Source organism: Acanthochromis polyacanthus, chromosome 20, assembly GCF_021347895.1.
Source record: "Acanthochromis polyacanthus isolate Apoly-LR-REF ecotype Palm Island chromosome 20, KAUST_Apoly_ChrSc, whole genome shotgun sequence".
Classification (NCBI taxonomy): domain Eukaryota; kingdom Metazoa; phylum Chordata; class Actinopteri; family Pomacentridae; genus Acanthochromis; species Acanthochromis polyacanthus.
The window spans coordinates 25,881,414-25,900,017 of NC_067132.1; the positions used below are offsets into that span (position 1 = coordinate 25,881,414).

Sequence of the window (18,604 nt, forward strand, 5' to 3'; positions counted from 1 at the left end):
TTTTATTCAGGAAGTCCCTTCAAAAGTGTGTTGTATTGCTGTCTGGCAATGACAATGAAGCTTTGAATTTCAAAAAATGAATCAAATTAAGGACTTCAGGCAGTAATGATTAGACATTTTTAAGCCATCTAAACAATATTTGGCTCTGTTTGGTACGCAGCATTTGATTTCCGCATTAAACCTCCTCAGGTTGGTACACCCTGTAAGCCCAACAATTAAAGCTGGGGTGATACTGAGGATCTTATCAAACATGTAGAATATTTAAACTCTCTACACTCTGAGTTTGAGTTCAACTTGGCCTTTCTGCTGCTAAATCTGCATTTTCTCTGCTGACGCCAAGTTTAAACTGTTAACTTACAGGGTGGAACTTTCTGTATGGTAAATGGTCTGTATTTATATAGCGCTTTTACTATACCTGCAACTTACCCAAAGCGCTTTACACGATACATCATGTTCACCCATTCACACACACATTCACACACTGATGGCGGGAGCTGCCATGCAAGGCGCTAACCACGACCCATCAGGAGCAATTAGGGTGTCTTGCTCGAGCACAACGGGTCGAGGATCGAACCGGCAACCCTCCGGTTGCAAGACGGCCACTCTAGCCACTGAGCCATGCCGCCCCCAGAATTACTATTGCAACAGCACATCATCAGTAGGGTAAAACTAACCTGTCTCACGACGGTCTAAACCCAGCTCACGTTCCCTATTAATGGGTGAACAATCCAACGCTTGGTGAATTCTGCTTCACAATGATAGGAAGAGCCGACATCGAAGGATCAAAACGCGACGTCGCTATGAACGCTTGGCCGCCACAAGCCAGTTATCCTGGGGTAACTTTTCTTACACCTCCTGCTTAAAACCCCAAAAAGTCAGAAGGATCGTGAGGCCCCGCTTTCACGGTCTGTATTCATACTGAAAATCAAGATCAAGCGAGCTTTTGCCCTTCTGCTCCACGGGAGGTTTCTGTCCTCCCTGAGCTCGCCTTAGGACACCTGCGTTACCGTTTGACAGGTGTACCAGCCCAGTCAAACTCCCCACCTGCCACTGTATCATTATATCGGTAGGCTTTATCAAGTGTAATTGTCACATATGACAGTAATTGCTGGCTGCTGTAGTCACAGCATGCCTGTGGTTTATGTGCAGTAATTACTTGACACACAGATGAAATATTCAATCAATTTAATCAACTTCAATTTTATTTATAGAGCGGTAATTCACACCATATGTCACCTCAAAGAAAAGACCTGACAACACTTAGGCAGAGAAATCCGACAAAATCAAAGTTTCTTTCGGATTCATTTTGCGCAAGCTTCTCTTTTGTCCGGAAGGAAAAACCTCCAGCAGAACCAGGGTCAGTGAGGGTGGACATCTGCCTCCACTGGTCAGGGTGAGAGAGAACAGGAGAGCAAATGGAAAAGAAAACAAACAGTTTGATGCTTGCTGAAGCCAGTAACTGCCGTTTAGAGATGTCTAGATCCAGATCCAGAGACAGACTGTTCAGAAGCTTAGGGTCACTTAAAAATGTCCTTATTTTTGAAAGAAAAGCAGTTTTTTCAATGAAGATAACATTAAATTAATCAGAAATCCAGTCTGGACATTGTTAATGTGGTAAATGACTATTCTAGGTGGAATTTTTAATGGAATATCTCCATAGTGGTACAGAGGAACATTTCCAGCAACCATCACTCCTGTGTTCTAATGCTACGTTGTGTTAGCTAATGGTGTTGAAAGGATCACTGATGATTAGAAAGTGCTAGTGGAAAAGCACCAATATAATGGTGGCTCTGAAATGCATGGAAATGGAAAGAAGAGAGGTGCTTGGTGCATCATGGAAAGTCTAACCTTTATCAAAAAGGAAAGTCTTCAGCCTGATCTTGAAAGTAGCGTCCGCCTCCTCAAACCAAACTAGGAGTTGGTTCAACAGAAGTGGAACCTGATAGCTGAAGGTTCTGCCTCCCGCTCTGACACAACTTTTACAACAAATGAGCTCAACACTGAAACAATTAAAGCCTCTTGTCTGTACAAGACAAGGGCCTCAAGACAGAGGAGCTACGATCTGTGATTAATCAGATTATGTGGACAGAAATAGAGTAGAGTAAAGCTGGAACTGTTTCTTTACATGCAACATTTCAGGCAATCTTCAGACAACGATTCCAAAAGTTTTTGTATTAGAAACATTAGTTATTCCCTGGAGTTTACACTGTGAGCCAGGTGCAGTATCAGATTCAGTGCTTCCAGATTTGACTGACAGAACGTAGACGAAACAGTGCGACTAGTGTTTTATGTTGGCGAAGGTCACCCCGGGGACAAATGTAATCTGTGTGTTTAGCCTTATTTTGACAACAATATGAGGAGAAGACGATTATTGTGCAGCAGCAGTGACTCATCTTATATGAAATGAAGCTACAAACTTTACAGGGTTGTGTTTTAAGCCTGTTTGAGTGGATTTTTCCCTTTAGAAATCGTCCTAAATGCCACTTTGCCTCTTTGATCCACCCCTTAGGTTCGAGGTTTTGGCTTTGGTGACATCTTCAAAGACCAGCCCATCAAGCTCAGACCTCGCTCCATGGACGTGGACTCGGAAGGGGACAAAGTGAGTCAAACACACCAAGAAGACTTTGCATTGACTTGCATTAACTCCCTGGAGACATAAACCAACCAGTCAACAACAAAATGTAATGATTTCCGAAAGGGGGATTTAGGTTTTGCCCTCAAACGACACTTAAGTCTCCCTAAATGTCCCCCACAACATGAATAATTCACACACACACTCTTCCTTCATGCATTTTTTGATACTGTGATCATTGTATTGTAAGCAGTGAGGGAAGGAAGCCCCCTGCGGTGGCTCCTCCTCTTCCTCTGTTTCAGTTTTACCATACAGGAAGTGGTTTTATGTTAGCACTTACACAGAGACACACATCCTGCAGGGATCTGACAAGCAAAGCAGAAGTGAGAGAGAGAGAGAGAGGGAGGGAGGGAGGGAGGGAAGGGAGAGGAGGGGAGGTAAAACAGCTTTTCATTGACGTCCGCACACTCACATATTCTGCTGCTGCCTCGCTGATGCAGCAAAGCTTCGTCTGACTTTAGCTGGAAACACAGGAGAGGACGGTAGGGTCGACTTTTCTCTGCTTCTTTCTCCTCCTTTTGCACTTTCTTTACTCTTTTCTTTTCTTCCCGGCTTGAAATGAAGCAGCGTTACAAGTGCACGAGAGCTTGAGGAGTGGTGGTGGTTGTGATTTTGGGTAGCAGGTTGCTTCTTTTTGACAGAAATTTCTGATTTAAAATCCAAACATTTTTCAGGGGAAGTGCTTCTCGATGTTTTGGCAAGTTTAGATTTAAGAGTATTTAAAAGGAGGCTACTAAAACAGGCTTTTGTAAACGCTTTCCTCTCCTCTATGTAGTGATTTAAATGAGTAATGTGACTATTAAGTGTCTGTTGATGGTTAAAATATCATTTCAGGTGCTGTTTTATACCACAAAGAATCTTTTTTCTAATAACGAATACTAAAGTTGTATAGTTTAAAGATACATTTATCAAAAATAAGACAAAACAAACCAATTTTCTTAATTCTTGTGGTCATTTTTTGATAGATTCTATTGTTTTTAACCCTAAAAAGTTATCTAAATACAACCAATTGTATTTTCACGGGCAAAAATCACCAGAAATTTGATCACAAACTATTTGGTGTATCCCCTACCATGGTAAAACAGCTTCTAAAAGCACATTTTGACCATAAAGAAACATGGTAGTCTTTATGAAAACTCATATTTTCTTATTTTTGTCCTACATTTTCTTGTGCAAATAAGAAATCTGGACAAAACCCAGCTTTCTCCATGAAACATCAGTGATCTGAATGCTTGAACTCCCCAACTGATTCAAAGTGAAAACTCTCCATGTCTCCTTCTGAGTTGTCAAACAGTCCCAAAGTGAAACCGCAACGCTTTAAATCGCTGCTAAATGTCATAAGCAGCAGTGCGCAACAAGTAGCAGAAAATAAAGTAAGTAGATGAGGATAAAAAGAGGCATAAACCTGCAGTTAAAGGGAGTGTTTTAAAGCCCATCCTGGTTGTCAAAAGCCTCCTGGAGCTCCTGAGTGCGTCTGAAGGATGTTTGTCCGCCTGTCCTGCTGAGTGGGAGGCCGTTATGTTGCTTTATGGTGAGACAGGAGAACTTCTACCATCCGGCTGAGTCACACGGAGCCACGTCTGCTTTAGAACCCAAGTGGAGGGTTCAGCTGCTTGCAAATGACGAGCTGAAGGCTGACGGTTTGAAAGTGTTCAGCTTTTATTTCAGCAAAAAGAGAAGTGTTTTCCTTCTTACGGTAATTTTTTTTTTCTGTGCGGTGACTCAGAGTCGCGCAGGCTTGAGGTCAGCTGAGAAGTACAGTTAGAAAGAAGGGATTTCATGTGGAGTCATTATCCGCCTGCACGACTCATGATGGAGACCTCAGGAAAACAAACTGAATAAATTCATAAAAATATGAAGGTTTTGCTAAAGTTTTCGCTACTTTTGAAGTGTTTGTTGGCAGAAAATAAGCGCTGGACATGGAAAATATGGATAAATATCTGAAAAACAGGGTAGCTAAAGAGTGCATAGTGGTGTTTTTATACTTTACGTTCTGAGCGCATTGAATTTAAGATAAAACAATGATAGGGAAGTCTCAGCTTTAATTTGAGTGACTTCACATCAATATAGAAAGAACTGTGTGGGAGATATGAGTTGTAATTGTGAGTTAAGATGAGGTGTGAGTCATTTGTAGTTATTATTTACAAGCATCAGTTGATATCTGGTGGTTAAAACTTTTCAGTCCTTAACTGCAAAGAATTTTTCATAAAATATTAAATATGATGACTGTTCGGCTTCATGTTTATCTGACCTCCTAAAGTTTGGACTCTATATGGTAAAAGGGTTGTTTCTAGCACAGAGTTCTTCCTGTAATGATTCATAGCGGCTTTAAATTAGAGCTGACACTTGACTTACTTCATGCTAAATTTAATGTTCCACTTGTCTGACCTGGACCTTTTATTCTGTGCTTCGTGGCTTAAAAATACAATTTGAGTTGTGAGAAAACAGAAGCTTGGTGACTGACTGCTGAGTAGCGTGTTGTAGTATTTTCATGTCTTACTGTACAAACAAGAAAAGGGTGGGAAACTTCCCTGATGTTGTTAGAAACATTCTTATGGACATTTTTCAGAGAATGAAGGCAAAGTTAAGCGTCTGTTGAGATGCACTTTCATGTTTCTGCAATCGAAGGAAGTCAGAAGTGAGGTCTAAACAGACGCTGTTGGACTACTTTCCATGTTAAAGTGTGTAATATTGTTGCTCCTTCTCATTGTCCTCTCATCCTGTACATTTATGAAGATAAATTTTGTGTTCCAGTTAGTTTTTAGCAGTATTTTATACTTTTTTTTTTTTTTCAAATAAAGTGCCACATTAGGGAACTAAAGAGTAGGGCTGACCCGAATAGTGGTTTCTGGCCTCTGAATATTCGGGCCCTATTAAAGACGAATATCGGAATATTCGTTCCGCGCTTGTGGCGGAGACGGCCCGAATATTCGGATCTGTTCGTCTGGTCTCGGGTCCAAATTTTGCCTTCGTTTTGTCTTCAGTTAAACTGAAGAATTCCCAAACAGCGGAGGTCTTCAGCATCTTGTCTTGTGTTTATGCAACGAAGTGAAGCGTGACGTTAGAGTCGGCAGCCACCCGGCCATTCGGGTGGTGGTAAGAAACACGAAGGGATGAGCCGAAGTGGGCAGAAGGCGAAGGGAAGAGACGAGCCCTGAATATTTTCGTCTGGGGGGAGGAAGGACTGATCCCATAGACATATGCGTATATGTTTATGTGATCACACGACGAGATGAGCCGATGTGGGCCGAAGGAGAAGGGAAAACAGTAACACTGCATATTCTTTGTGCCCGGTAACGTCCGACCGGGGGGGTATTCGGATACCAAAATTAATATCCGGATACCACCGTAGCGAACGAATATTCGGATATTCAGGATATTCGGGTCCAGCCCTACTAAAGAGTCACAGGAGCTGGTGGTGGGCCTTTAAAACTCTCACACCACTGCACAGTTCTTCCTGTACTGATGTAAACCTGCTCAAATTGTAGCAGAGACTTGACATTCTATTGTTTTATCTGGTATTTTGTCTTGAACTGAATGTCCAGATTATACGTAGTACAGTGTGTTCGAAGGTCTGATGAGTTAGACTGTGTTAAGAGTTGTGTTTTCCACACAGTTCTTCCTACACCAATGTAAACCTGCACAAATTAGAGGCCAAACTTGATATTCTGTTGTTGTACCTAGTATTTTGTTGTTAATGTCCAGATTGTATGTCGTACAGTATTTACAAGATTGGACAGCTTGGACATAGAAAGAGTTGCTTTTTCTGCACAGTTCTTCCTGTACTGATGTAAACCTGCTCAAATTAGAGCAGGTTTAGAGCAAACTTGGCATTCTATTGTTGTACTTCGCATTTTATCTTAAATTTAATGTTTAGATTGTATGTATGAAGAAGGTTGGATAGGTTTGCATGTGTGTAAACTTGCATTTCTGCACTACAAAACCATACGTGACATGGATTCTTAAAGTGTTGACAGCATTCAAAATCCAGGTTGTTTGGGGTTTTTCTAACATTTAAGCTGTTTTATTTTGAAAACCATCACATCCATGTCACTACAGGGCTTTAGAAACTGTTGCTGCTCATTCCATGCTAGCTCCAGTTAGCATGCCCTAGCTGGACATGCAGACTTTCCTGCGATGCTGTAATGATGCCTCCATGCTTGTGGCTCCACGTGGGTCTCATTAGGGAGGGAGTGGGGAGAAAACGGGGGAGGCAGGGGTGTGGTTTCTCCCGGCCGAACAGAACAGAGCTTGTGTGTGTGTTTTCGGACAAACTGGAGAGTGTGTGAATGTGTGAGAGTCTGTTTTCCTGTGGAAGAGCCACCCTGGTTCCACAAACACTGCCGAGGGATCCACTCCAGCCGGGAAACAACGGCTGCTTTAACAGCTCACCCACACACTGTAACACACACCCACCTCACCGGCAACTTGTTTTTGTGCTAAATCTGATCTCATCCTCTCCTATCAACATTATTCACAGGAGACAAGAGAGAGTTTCAATTTAATCCCCATTTTGTTTTTTCAGCATTTTAGCTTTTCTGAATTTTGTTCATATTCCCACTATTTTGTTTGCCTTGTTCTCTTTTAATTTGATTCATTTTTAATATGCAGTTTATTATTGAGTCACATTATCAAGCACCAGTTTGATCAAGTAGGAAATATCTCAACTGTGACAAAATTAATTCCACAGCAGGGACATTTAAAATGTTACAGCGACAAAGCCAATGGTGCAAAAATATAAGCCTGTTATCTAGCTTTCTCCTCTCCTTCCGCTGTATACATCTTACTGTTTCAAACATCGAGTGCTTTAGGGAAGCAACAGCAACTTCTTCGTCTAAGCAGCCACCTACCGCGCTGAAAATGTCAAGTTTCGCAGAGAATTTGCATCGTATGAAGTTTGTTCATGCAGTTGTTCCACCACAACAACTCCACCCAAACTAGACAGACAGACGGACAGACAGACATTTCCAGCAGCCATCACTCCTGTGTTCTAATGCTACATTGTGTTAGCTAATGGTGTTGAAAGGCTAACTGGTGTTTAGAAAACCTTTATGTTAGCACATGAATGAAAGTGTGAAATTGTCTGGGTGACCCCAAACTTTTGAATGGTAGTGTAGGTGCTGTGGATATTGGATGGATTGTTTAAAATGTAGAACTTCAGTTATTGCAGAGACTCAATATTATTCTGTATTTAGGATTATACCGATATAGCGCAGGTTCTTGCTTGAGTAGGAAATACTGATATTACACATATTGTTGTATGCGTTGAGGAAGAACGGACATTCTACAGAGATTTATTAAATGTAAATTAATGTTTATAAAACTGTATACAAAGTACTTCAAACTAGCTTCAGCAGCTACAACAGTAACTGACGCTGTAGCATTAACGCTCTAAAATCATCAGAGGAACCTGCTTCGACATTTTTCTCCTAATACTTTTATTTAAGCAGGATTTTTCACTCATGCAGTGTTTTTTCATTACTGCATTGGTACTGTATTACTTCTTCTGCAGCTCCAGAACTGTAGCTTCTTTCATTTCCTGTTTGCTGTAGAAGTCCAAACCACACATCATTTATAGTCAGACAAACAAAATGCTCCCAAGATTTCATCTTTTCAATTAAAAAAAAGCGCGATTCTTCATGTTGAACGCCACCATGTTCATGAAAAAGCCTCACAAAGACACTAGTATGACTACAGATGTTTATCATTAGTAATTTTATCATTAGGATTTTGTTTGTTGTTCCACAGAACAGACAAAAGCTACTTTGTTCGATCTAATATGGATCCAAATGAAGACTAAATAAAGAATAATAATAAAAAATTCAGTTTGTAGAGTAGCAATAACATTTAATGAGCATGCACATTTATTTATATTTGTATGAACAACTAAATAGGAGGAGGAAGATGCAGAAATTACTGGTATTCATCATTATAAAAGACATTGCAAGTTGGGCACATGTGTGATTGTAGGACATACTATATAGCTTATTGACTGTCTTCTAATTGTAGCTGAATACACACCAAACATAAACAAAAATGTTGGACTAAAACGTTTAAACATCCAAATTAAATAGAAGATTTTATTTTAACATACACATTATACCACAGACATATTTACAAGCAGATAAAATGGCAGAAAGTGCAGAAATCTGAACTTAATTTGTATATAAATCACACTCAAAGCAGGTATTTTGCAAAGATTTGACAACTATGACATAAATAAATTGATCAAATACACAATAAAGCACAGATAACAAGTAGAAATGACTGAAAACATGTCAGTTGGTGCACTGTTCACCAGCTGCAGCTAAATGAAATCAGGTCACTGTATTCTCTGGGGAGGCTGATGGTACAGTAAGCACAGGAAGTCCCAAACCAAGTCAGCTTAGCAGAAACGCCCCCCAAAAAGTGTTTTGTGTTGCATTGGTGTGTGGGTAGACGTCTGAAGCTGGAGGTTTTGTCCTTCACTCAGGCCAACGAGGGGAAATCTGCAAGCGCTGCAGCTGAAAGCATGAAGACGGAACCCGACAGCAAAACCAAAGGTGAGAACTCACACACACACAAACAAGAGAACGAGCAGCTCTGCCGGCATCAGATTCTATTAACTGTACACCTTTTTCTTTGTAATTTCCTTCCTTTCTGATTCAGTTTCCTTTCATTCTAATGCAGTATTGTTTCTTATCACGGCATCAGAACATTCCTGCACAGGTTTTAATAGGTTTTCTTACTGGTGCATTCAGGTGCACGTGGAAAGATCCGACAAATGGATGCGAACCGGGATGTTTTTCTGAATTTTATTGGTTCTTTTCGCATTTAGCTACCACACAACCACTGTCTTGATTGTGTCACAAGGGAGTGATTTAAAGAACTTTTATGTTTATTTCTAATTATATCAACATTTATTATGTTTATTATTACAATTAAACCTGTGCAACATTACATTATATATACAGTGCTACATACACTTACAGTGCCTTATCTGTTTTCTAGTGTTTATATTACTAGTTTTTATTTTTATCTTATTGTTTGATAATAGAATTTATTGTATTTTATGTTTTCATATTTTATAACTGTGCGCAGAACTTAGTTACAATAAAAGCTCCCTCAGTTCTGGTTTCTGATAACTATAATAATTAGAAGTGCTGCTTGTCATCATGTCCCTTCAGACACCACCACTGGGCATCAATATTTTTGTTTTATTTTTTACTTTTGTGACATTTATCATTTCATTTCTGAGGATAAATCCATGTGTTCAGCAGCTTTTATTGTGAAAAATCACATACAAATCTGATTAAAAGGGAAAAATGTAAACAAAGGTTTTGCAAATTATAAATTCATTTGCAATTGATTTAATGTTTTCCTTAAAAATTATATATTTCTTCTTGCATCTTAGGGGTTTTCTCCTGCTTTTTCTCCACTTTTTACTGGAATGTTTTCAGATTTTATCACAAGAGGCTTGTGGTTCCACTGGTGTGATGGAGTTCAGCTTTTTGCTCATCTTCTTTTTTGGCAAATCTGCTCACAGATCTCTTTGAACTTTGATTTTGTGCCTCTGCTTTCTTGTCTAAACCCTCTGCAGTCTCTTGTTTCTCATTTTTGTGCTGCAGTTTTTGCTCATCGGGGTTTATCCATAGACTGTATATATAGTGGACGTAGCATCTGGCTCCAGAATTGAAGTCCACCCGGAAGTGTCAAAAACTTGCAATATCCCGCCGTCCGCTAGGGTTGGCTCCAAAAAGCTTTTGCTCCATAGACCCCAATTCATTTTTGGAAAAAATAAAACTTGATAGACTGATGTTCTACAGCTCAGGATTTTTTCCCCGTTAGTTTTCATGGTCAAAATGAGAGATCAGGTGGCCGATCTTAAAATAAATCAATACTGAATTTTAAATAAATCGTTAAAGTTGGCGGAGCCAGGGGGCGTGGCTATACTTGATAGACAGCAACAGAAGCCTCTGCGGTAAAACGTGGGCGGGATAAGAGAGTCCTCAGCCAATCCTGCCCCTAGTTGCTCTCCAGTCCAGCCTGTTCGATGACGCTTTTTACGTCACTGGCTCCAAAAAATCCAAAACGGCGACCAGGAAGTAGCAAAATCCGGGCTTCATTTTCTCGCCGTTGAAACCAACGGGTGACGTCACGGTTAGTTTACGCCTGGGTTTATCTGACCGTCTTTGGTTTGTTTGACTGTCAGGGCGGGAGCAGTGCAAAGTCCTCTTTCCATACGAAGCACAAAATGAAGACGAGCTGTCGATCAAAGAGGGGGAAATCATCAACATCATCACCAAGGTGAGTCCGTCTCACCTGTGGATGCATCCTCTTTGTCTAATTCATCTTTTGCAGGCGCACCCTAAATCCGCTTATCAAACTTGTCTTGTTTCTCCAGGAGTGTGCCGATGCAGGCTGGTGGATGGGGGAGATCGGAGGGAGGCAGGGTGTCTTCCCAGATAACTTTGTCAAGCTGCTAGAAGTCGAGAAAGAGGTGACTGCTGCATCTCTATCGTCTGTTTACGGCGATGTTTGGAGACTTTCTCAAAGTGGTTTCAGTGACGTTTGTGCATCTGTGTGTTTACAGAGACCAAAGAAACCACCTCCGCCCAGCGCACCGTCGGCTAAGCACACCACAGGTAAGAAAATCACGTCTCCTCTTCTAGTCTGAGAGAGAAAAACAGACGCTAGTGAATCAGAAATCAGAAACTCTGTGAACTCTGACCTGTAGACAGAAAGCCAGAGCTCAAGAAGGTTCCTCCTGAGCGGCCCGAACACCTTCCCCAGAGAGACCAGGATCGAGGTAAAAGTCTGCTTTGGTCAGCCTCGGCATCTCGCGACTTTCTAACTGATCTGTTCGGCTGGCAGAGGACAGATCGCCGACTAACACGCTTAATTATAATACATCCAGCTTTTAATCTGCTCTGTTGCTGCACAGCACAAAGAAAGGCTTTGATTTTCAGTGCAAAGCAGCAGGTTTCTGTCGTGGGCAGATGATCGAAAACATCACTCACAAGATCTTTCCTCTCCTTTGTTGGGCGACAAAACAGAGCTTTGATTGAAGTGCATCAACATCAGTGGTGCAGCAGGGAGCTGCAGTCGCTGTGGTTTTAATCTCGACAGACACTGGCACCAACATTGCAGCTGGTGAAAGGCAGACGCTCACATCGCCTCCACAATAGCCTCGTTGTATCACAAAGCAATAAGCTGTTTTTTTTCTTGTGGTTTTCACTGAAAAAAATTAAAAAGTAGAAAAGGTTTAGAAGAGAAGCGATGCCATGCACAAATGAGAAAAGCAAATATAGGGATTAAAAATGAAGACAGAAACTGGAAATACAGGTTGTTTTAGGTAAGAATGAGTTTAAATAAACACGCTGCGTCATGGAATGGAAATAAGGCAGTAAATTGAATGCACAGCAGTTATCTTAAAACACTGCACACATCCCCTCTAATCTCAGTGAGTCAGGAACTAATTATGGTAATTAGAGCTTTAAACATTTAATCCACTTTTCTGCAGTGTTTTTTGAGCCGCAGTTTTATTTTTTAAAAAGCCAAATTAGCAAAAAAGTATGATTCAATTAGTAAAATCGACTTTCACGTACGTAACTCTCATCACTGTAAAATAAGTGTACTTTTTCTTTCAAAGTTTATGAAGGACACAGCTCATGGTTGGTCTGTGGCATTATAACAGAGAAATGTGTGAAAAAAAATGTAAGTTTGACACTAGAAAGCTGTTTGTGTAATCACCTACTAAAGGAGGAAAGTTTCACATTCAAGTTGATTTCAAAATGGATTTGTTGGGATGATGGTAAAACTTCTAAATTCTGTCTCCTGAATCTGTGTTTTTTTCCTGTCATTTGCACCTCAAAAGTAAGCAGTTTTAAAGATGATACATATTGGAACAGAACGCGAAAAAGTCAAATCAGGCGTTCTTTAAGATAAAGATACAAGTCAAAGACCAGATAAAACGTAAAGCAGGACAGTGGAAGTGTGCTCTTGCAACTTAAATGTCAGCCTCCAAGACACTGGTGACTGGAATTCCTTTCTGGAGACAACCTTCTGTCAGTTATCAGCATGTGGTGCTCGAGCTAAGCTATCGACCTCCAGCCGTGTTGAAAAAAAAAAAATACTGCGTTTGTTAACTTGAACATGACCTTACACCCTGCTGAAGTCTCAACAGCAGGTTCCTCCTTGTCAGTTAACAGACAGGTTCACACGGTCTGATGTCTCCAGTGGCAGCCATTTTTCATTTTACCCTGCAGAGCCCAGCGTAGCGCCGTGCTACGATTTGCATATTCGTTGATCGGCGGTAGATATGAAACTCGATAAAATAGATCCATCATTCTTTTGCAAAAATAATTATTATTTATGCTAAAAAATCTACAGTTTTTGCTGATTTTAAAGGCCCCTTTGTAAATTCTTGTATCCCCTTCAGCTTTTCTGAGACTTTCACCGGAAACTTTTGATTTTCTTTCTGACCAGACGAGCTATTTTAGTCGTGGTCTGACATTTTGGATGGTTTCAGTTCACAATAGTGGGGAAGTGAGAAAGATGTGAGGATTTACGCTTGAAAAGGCAAAACGTTTGGAGGATCTGGATTGTTTTCAACAAGAGAAAAGACTAATGTTGCTTTGAGAATTTTTAGCTAATTATATAAACCTTTTTAGTTGAAAAACCACTAGAGACAAAACTTTGAGAAGCAATAAATGCCTAAATGTAGACTGTAAGGGACCTTTAAGTTTTGTATATTCGTGTACATTTATTGTTTTGTTTGAAAAATATTGAAAGATCATGAGTTTTTCAGTTCCAGGAAAAATGGTGATATTGCTTTAAAGATTTTTTTATGAATTCTATGAACTTTTTTAGTGGAAAAGACACAATTTTGAGAAGCATTCAGTGTAGACTGTAGGGAACCTTCAGCTTTTGCATATTTGTGTACATTTATCAGTCAAATTGAAAAAAATTAAAAGATCTTGCAATTTTCAATTACAGGAAAAGAATTGATGTTGCTTTGAAAAAATTCTGTCAAATTATATTAACCTTTTTGTAGGAGAACCACAGACAGAGTTTCGAGAGCATTAAATGTCTTAATACTGACTGTAAGGGACCTTTAATTTTTGTATGTTCATGTACATAGTGTTCTATTGAAAAGCATGAAAAGATCACCAATTTTTCAGTTACAGGAAAAAAGGTGATGTTGCTTTAAAGAATTAGATTAATCACAGGAGACAGAATTTCGAGAAACATTAAATGTCTAAATGCAGCCCTGAGGGGACCTTTAATCTTTAAAAATAAGTAGAAATCCACCTTTGGGATGAGATCACACCTTGCTTAATGAAACATGAAGCAGCATTCAGGATTTTCTTGCCTTTGATGTTTAAAGCAGACAAACTGGCAGGCTGTATTACTCGGCTCGTATTTCAATAGAAAAACAAATCTCTCATAAACACTCCTGCCACCACCTTGACTCCTGATCTTTTTAATCCTCTTCGTAATCCGTGGCTCACTTTTTTCTTTTTTTCCCCTGCAGCCGTCAGCATCTTTAGACCTTTCCTCTTCATCTCTTTACTCTTTAAAGGTCAAATTTAGTTGAGTTTTGCTGCTGCAGCTCTGCTTCCGTTCTTTCTCTCGGCCTCGCGTTGCATGTTTGAGTGTTTGGGTTGCCGCTCTGCATGTGGATTCAGTCCGTTTTTGTGTTTGTTTTTGGTTGTATGATTTTGGTGTGTATATACCTGTGTGTAGGCGAAGAGGTGAAGGTCGGAGACATCCCCAAGCCCTCCCTCCCAACTCTCCTCCCCAAGAAACCCCTCCCTCCAAAGTCAAGCTCCTCCTCTTCCTCCCAACCCCCGCGGCGTCCCGAGAGACCGCCCACACTAGCGTTAGTAAACACGCATAAACACACACGTATACTCCCAAAAACACCTACGTGTCTCTGAGCGCATCGAGCCTAATGTTGTTGTATGGTTTACCTGCTCAGGTGTGAAAGCCCCAAGTCTGAGGGCGGGGCTTCGACACCAGATTCTGCCCCTGACAGGTCGCATGACGCCGGTGAGTCTGATAGACAGGAGCATCGACCAATCAGATGAGGATGCAGTGTCACAGCGCTGTCTCTCGTTTTTGCACGAGTGTGAAATGTGTGTGTTTTTGTGTTTCCGTGCAGATATGGACCTAGACGCAGTCGTCTCATCGACAGAGAAGCTGAGTCACCCGACGGTGTCACGGCCGAGAGTCACAGACCGCCGACCTCGCTCACAGATTATCACACCGGTGAGGGCGTTTGCAGTAAATCTGTCTGCAAGGTCCATAAAAGTGTGCATCACCTCAGAAGTGAAGCCAAAATATCTCTATCGCCCCCTGGTGGCTGGTTTTGGTATAGATCATAAACCCCCACCCCTCTCTGCTCTTCATGCCAACATTTTAGGGTCAAAGCAACAGTTTTTTTAATGTGCTTTATTTCACTCCCTTAGCAGTCTGATTGAAAGATCAATACCACCTTAATATCAGTCCATTGAATATGCAGGAAACTAGTTATTTACAGGTTAAATAAGCAGGATATGTCTTGAACAGCAAGTTTGAAGAAGCGGAACATACACACAGAATTGCTTCAGTGCTGAAAAGTAAATACAAAAATATAAATTCACTTTCTGTTTCACCATTTAACATCACATGGAATTATAACGCTTGTATCTTGTGCTTGTATCTTACAGTAATTAATTTGTATTTGTTATATATGGCTGGCAGGAGAAAAATGAAACTAATGACCGCAGTGATTAAATATACTTTCTCGAGTATTTTACTTACTGTCCCAATGTGCTTTTCATGCTACTTTGGCTGTTATCATGTACTTTTTACTGTACTACGTTCATCTGACTGCTTTAGTTACTGAAAAAAACAAGATTTTGCAAACAAATGTGTAAAATGTTTGTAAAAGTTAATGCTTAGACTGTTCAATGATGTATGCAAGTAGAGCTTAAAGAAACAGTTAATAGCTTTGCTTTTGAGGTGCTGGTAGGCAAGTTTTTTATTTCTGGAGAGATTTAGGTTAGCTGTTTCCGCTTGTTTCTAGCCTTTACGCTAAGCTAACAGTTTCAGCTGCAACTTAATATTCAAGAACAAATTTAGAAGTGCTATCAATCTTCACATCTGACTTTTGGCAAATAGGATAATTGGCCATGTTTTTTGTTGGACTGTTGGAGCTGCTTATATGCTTTAAATTTTGAAATAAATATACTATATATCGTCTTTTATTTTATCTCCTTCTAGTCTCTCATATTGGTCTTAATCTGTTATCACAGTTAAATCTTCATGGCTGACAAAATTCATGATTTCTTCATAGTTTTTGTTGTTATTATTGCTTTGTTTTTGTTGTGGATTGTCGTTCATAAGTAAAAACCCTAACTAACCACATTTCTCCATCCTGCAGTCTTCTCTGTCCAGCACCGACCTGGACTCGCCCACAGTGGAGGAAAGGAAAGAGAAGGACCGAGGGAAGGACGACCACGAGTCCGCCTCCACCAGATCTGTCGAAGTTTCCCTGAGGAAAGGAATCCCCACCATCTCTGTACGACTGCTGCACCCACACGCACTATTTATTTCATCCAGCAGAGAGCGCCAAACTACACATTTTCCTGTTTCTGATCCAAGTTAAAACACAGACCTGCTGGCCAATGTTAGATGTTAAAGTATGTTAACAGATAACAAATTGTTTACATTTCTATGAATAAGTTTATATTTCAGGCTGAAAGCAAGGATAAACCTTACAGCCTGTAGGGTTGCCAAACACTCCATGTCCATCATTTTTGAGTGTTTTCATCGTATCTCACCATTTTACTAAACACATTGAGTTTGGCCAGATGTAGAGTTTTGCCCTCTCAGCAGTAGATTGCTTAAAAATAACACAAAAAGTTCATTCATGAGCTTGCTTGCCAAAACTTTGCAACACCGTTGTATACTGCCTGGCCAAAAACAAAGTCAGCATCTGGATTTAACTAAGCAAATAGGTAAAAGCCTTCCATTGGATAATTACTGCAGTGATGAGTATGTTTCAGCTGCAACAACTTCTTTAACCCTAGCTAACACAGTGAGGAGCTTCTCATTTCTTAAACAACCGTGTTGGAAGACATATGCTGTTGTCATGGAAAGGATGTTAATCTGTCTCAGAAGGGTCAAATTATGGGCCTGCATCAAGCAAAGAAAACAAGAACTGTCTAGAACTACTGTACTAAAATCAGGTTAAGAACTGTCCAACGCATTTTTAAAACCTGAAGGATAGTGGAGAACCATCGTCTTTGAGGAACAAATGTGGTTAGTTATGTGGTCTGATGAGTCCAGATTTATTCCACAGTGATGGGGGCATCAGGGTAAGAAGAGAGGTGGATGAAGTGATGAACTAATCATGTCTAGTTCCTACCAGCCTGTGGGGGTTAGGGTTATGATCTGGGGTTGGTCAGGTTCAACAACGTTATGTTCCCAAAGAATGAGATCAGCTGACTACCTGAATATACTGAATGAACAGGACTTTACATCAGTGGAGGTTTTCTTCCCTGATGAAATGGACATGTTCCAAGATGACAATGCCTGGATTCATGGGGCTCACATTGTGAATGAGTGGATCAGGGAGCATGAGACGTCATTATCACACATGGACAGACCTCAGCCTCGTTGAGAATCTTCGTGATGTGCTAAAGAAGACTTTGTGCAGCGGTCCAACTCTCCCATCATCAATATAAGATCTTGGTAAAAAATTAATGTAACTCTGGACAGAAATAAATGCTGTGACATTACAGAAGCTTATCAAAATGATGCCACAGCGAATGAGTGCCATACTCAAAGCTAAAGGCGGTCCAATGAAATATTAGAGACTTTTTGCGACTTTGTTTTTGGCCGGGCAGTGTATATTCTCACTGTTTTTGTGTCATTTTGCACCAGATAAATTTCTGAATGTGATGGGAAAACCTACTAATAAATGCTTGAAATGTGTTTGTGTCAGGCACATGACGGTAAAGCACCACTGCCCGCCAAGCCCTCTGTCCTGGCACCACCGAACGCCAGCCACCGCCCCGCCTCCCCGTCTTCCTCTTCGGGTCTGAGCCCCTCCCCTGAGCTCCGACACTCGCCGCTGACCCCCCCAACGCTGGAGGAACTCAGGAACCAGCTGAGAGACCTGAGGGCCTCCATAGACCTGCTGAAGAGCCAGCACAAGTAAGAGGGTGCTTCATAAGCCTGCACAGGTGGAGGACTGCATAGCATGCGTACTGAGCTGTTTGTGTTGATTTATTTCAGGCTGGAAATGAAGCACCTGGCCAACGCGCTGGATGAGGAGAAGAAGATTCGTCTTAGTTTACAGGTGGGAACGTAAAGGAGTGAAGAGAGCAGATGTGTTTATGGAATAAGTAAATCAATGCAGGTCTACAAATGAACAGCAACATGAGAAAACCCAGATTTTAAAAAGGAAACTCCTAATTAAAGTATATTTAGTATACTTCCAAATGCATGCTTGACTAATGCACAACCCTACATTATTAGTGCAGGAATACTAATACTGAATGCAATATAATTTTGTGTACATATAGCTGAATTTGAGCAGTATCAGTATTTTATGCTCACGAAATCATCTATGCAATATTGTTTTGTAATATATTTTTCTACTCAACCAATTTTTCTACACATAAAGGGATTATTTTCTACATTCACATAATTGTCCATTTTCAGAATTTCTACAGATTCATGCACAAATCTACACACTATCAATACTGCTTATGTAAATTTCTTGTTTTTTATAAAAAAATTTTTACATCCCCACATTTTCACACTATATCACCGTAACACTGGTAATGTCTTAGCTTAGCATGCTATATGAAGACACTATCAAGTTGCACTTAAGTACATAACCCTTACTAGCACTGTTCACTTAAAATATATTTGATTCCAGTTCTAGAGGATACATTAATATTTAGATATTTGTATTTTTTGTACAGTTATTCAGCT

At 40.4% G+C, this 18,604-nt stretch overlaps 1 protein-coding gene across 4 annotated transcripts in view; it reads left to right on the plus strand.

The window, feature by feature from the left end:
* The window catches only part of sh3kbp1 (SH3-domain kinase binding protein 1), a 50,746-nt gene that overhangs the window by 28,606 nt on the left and 3,536 nt on the right, over positions 1 to 18,604 (plus strand). For 2 of the 4 annotated variants that reach the window (XM_022193922.2, XM_051940654.1), the window contains exons 7-18: positions 2,510 to 2,599; positions 9,105 to 9,174; positions 10,824 to 10,918; positions 11,016 to 11,111; positions 11,205 to 11,256; positions 11,349 to 11,420; positions 14,360 to 14,495; positions 14,595 to 14,665; positions 14,778 to 14,884; positions 16,041 to 16,178; positions 17,607 to 17,818; positions 17,900 to 17,963. In XM_022193922.2, coding sequence (XP_022049614.1) covers positions 2,510 to 2,599; positions 9,105 to 9,174; positions 10,824 to 10,918; positions 11,016 to 11,111; positions 11,205 to 11,256; positions 11,349 to 11,420; positions 14,360 to 14,495; positions 14,595 to 14,665; positions 14,778 to 14,884; positions 16,041 to 16,178; positions 17,607 to 17,818; positions 17,900 to 17,963 — 1,203 coding nt within the window. The remainder of the gene's footprint in view (positions 1 to 2,509; positions 2,600 to 9,104; positions 9,175 to 10,823; positions 10,919 to 11,015; positions 11,112 to 11,204; positions 11,257 to 11,348; positions 11,421 to 14,359; positions 14,496 to 14,594; positions 14,666 to 14,777; positions 14,885 to 16,040; positions 16,179 to 17,606; positions 17,819 to 17,899; positions 17,964 to 18,604) is intronic. The other 2 variants (XM_051940655.1, XM_051940656.1) reach the window with 2 other exon arrangements.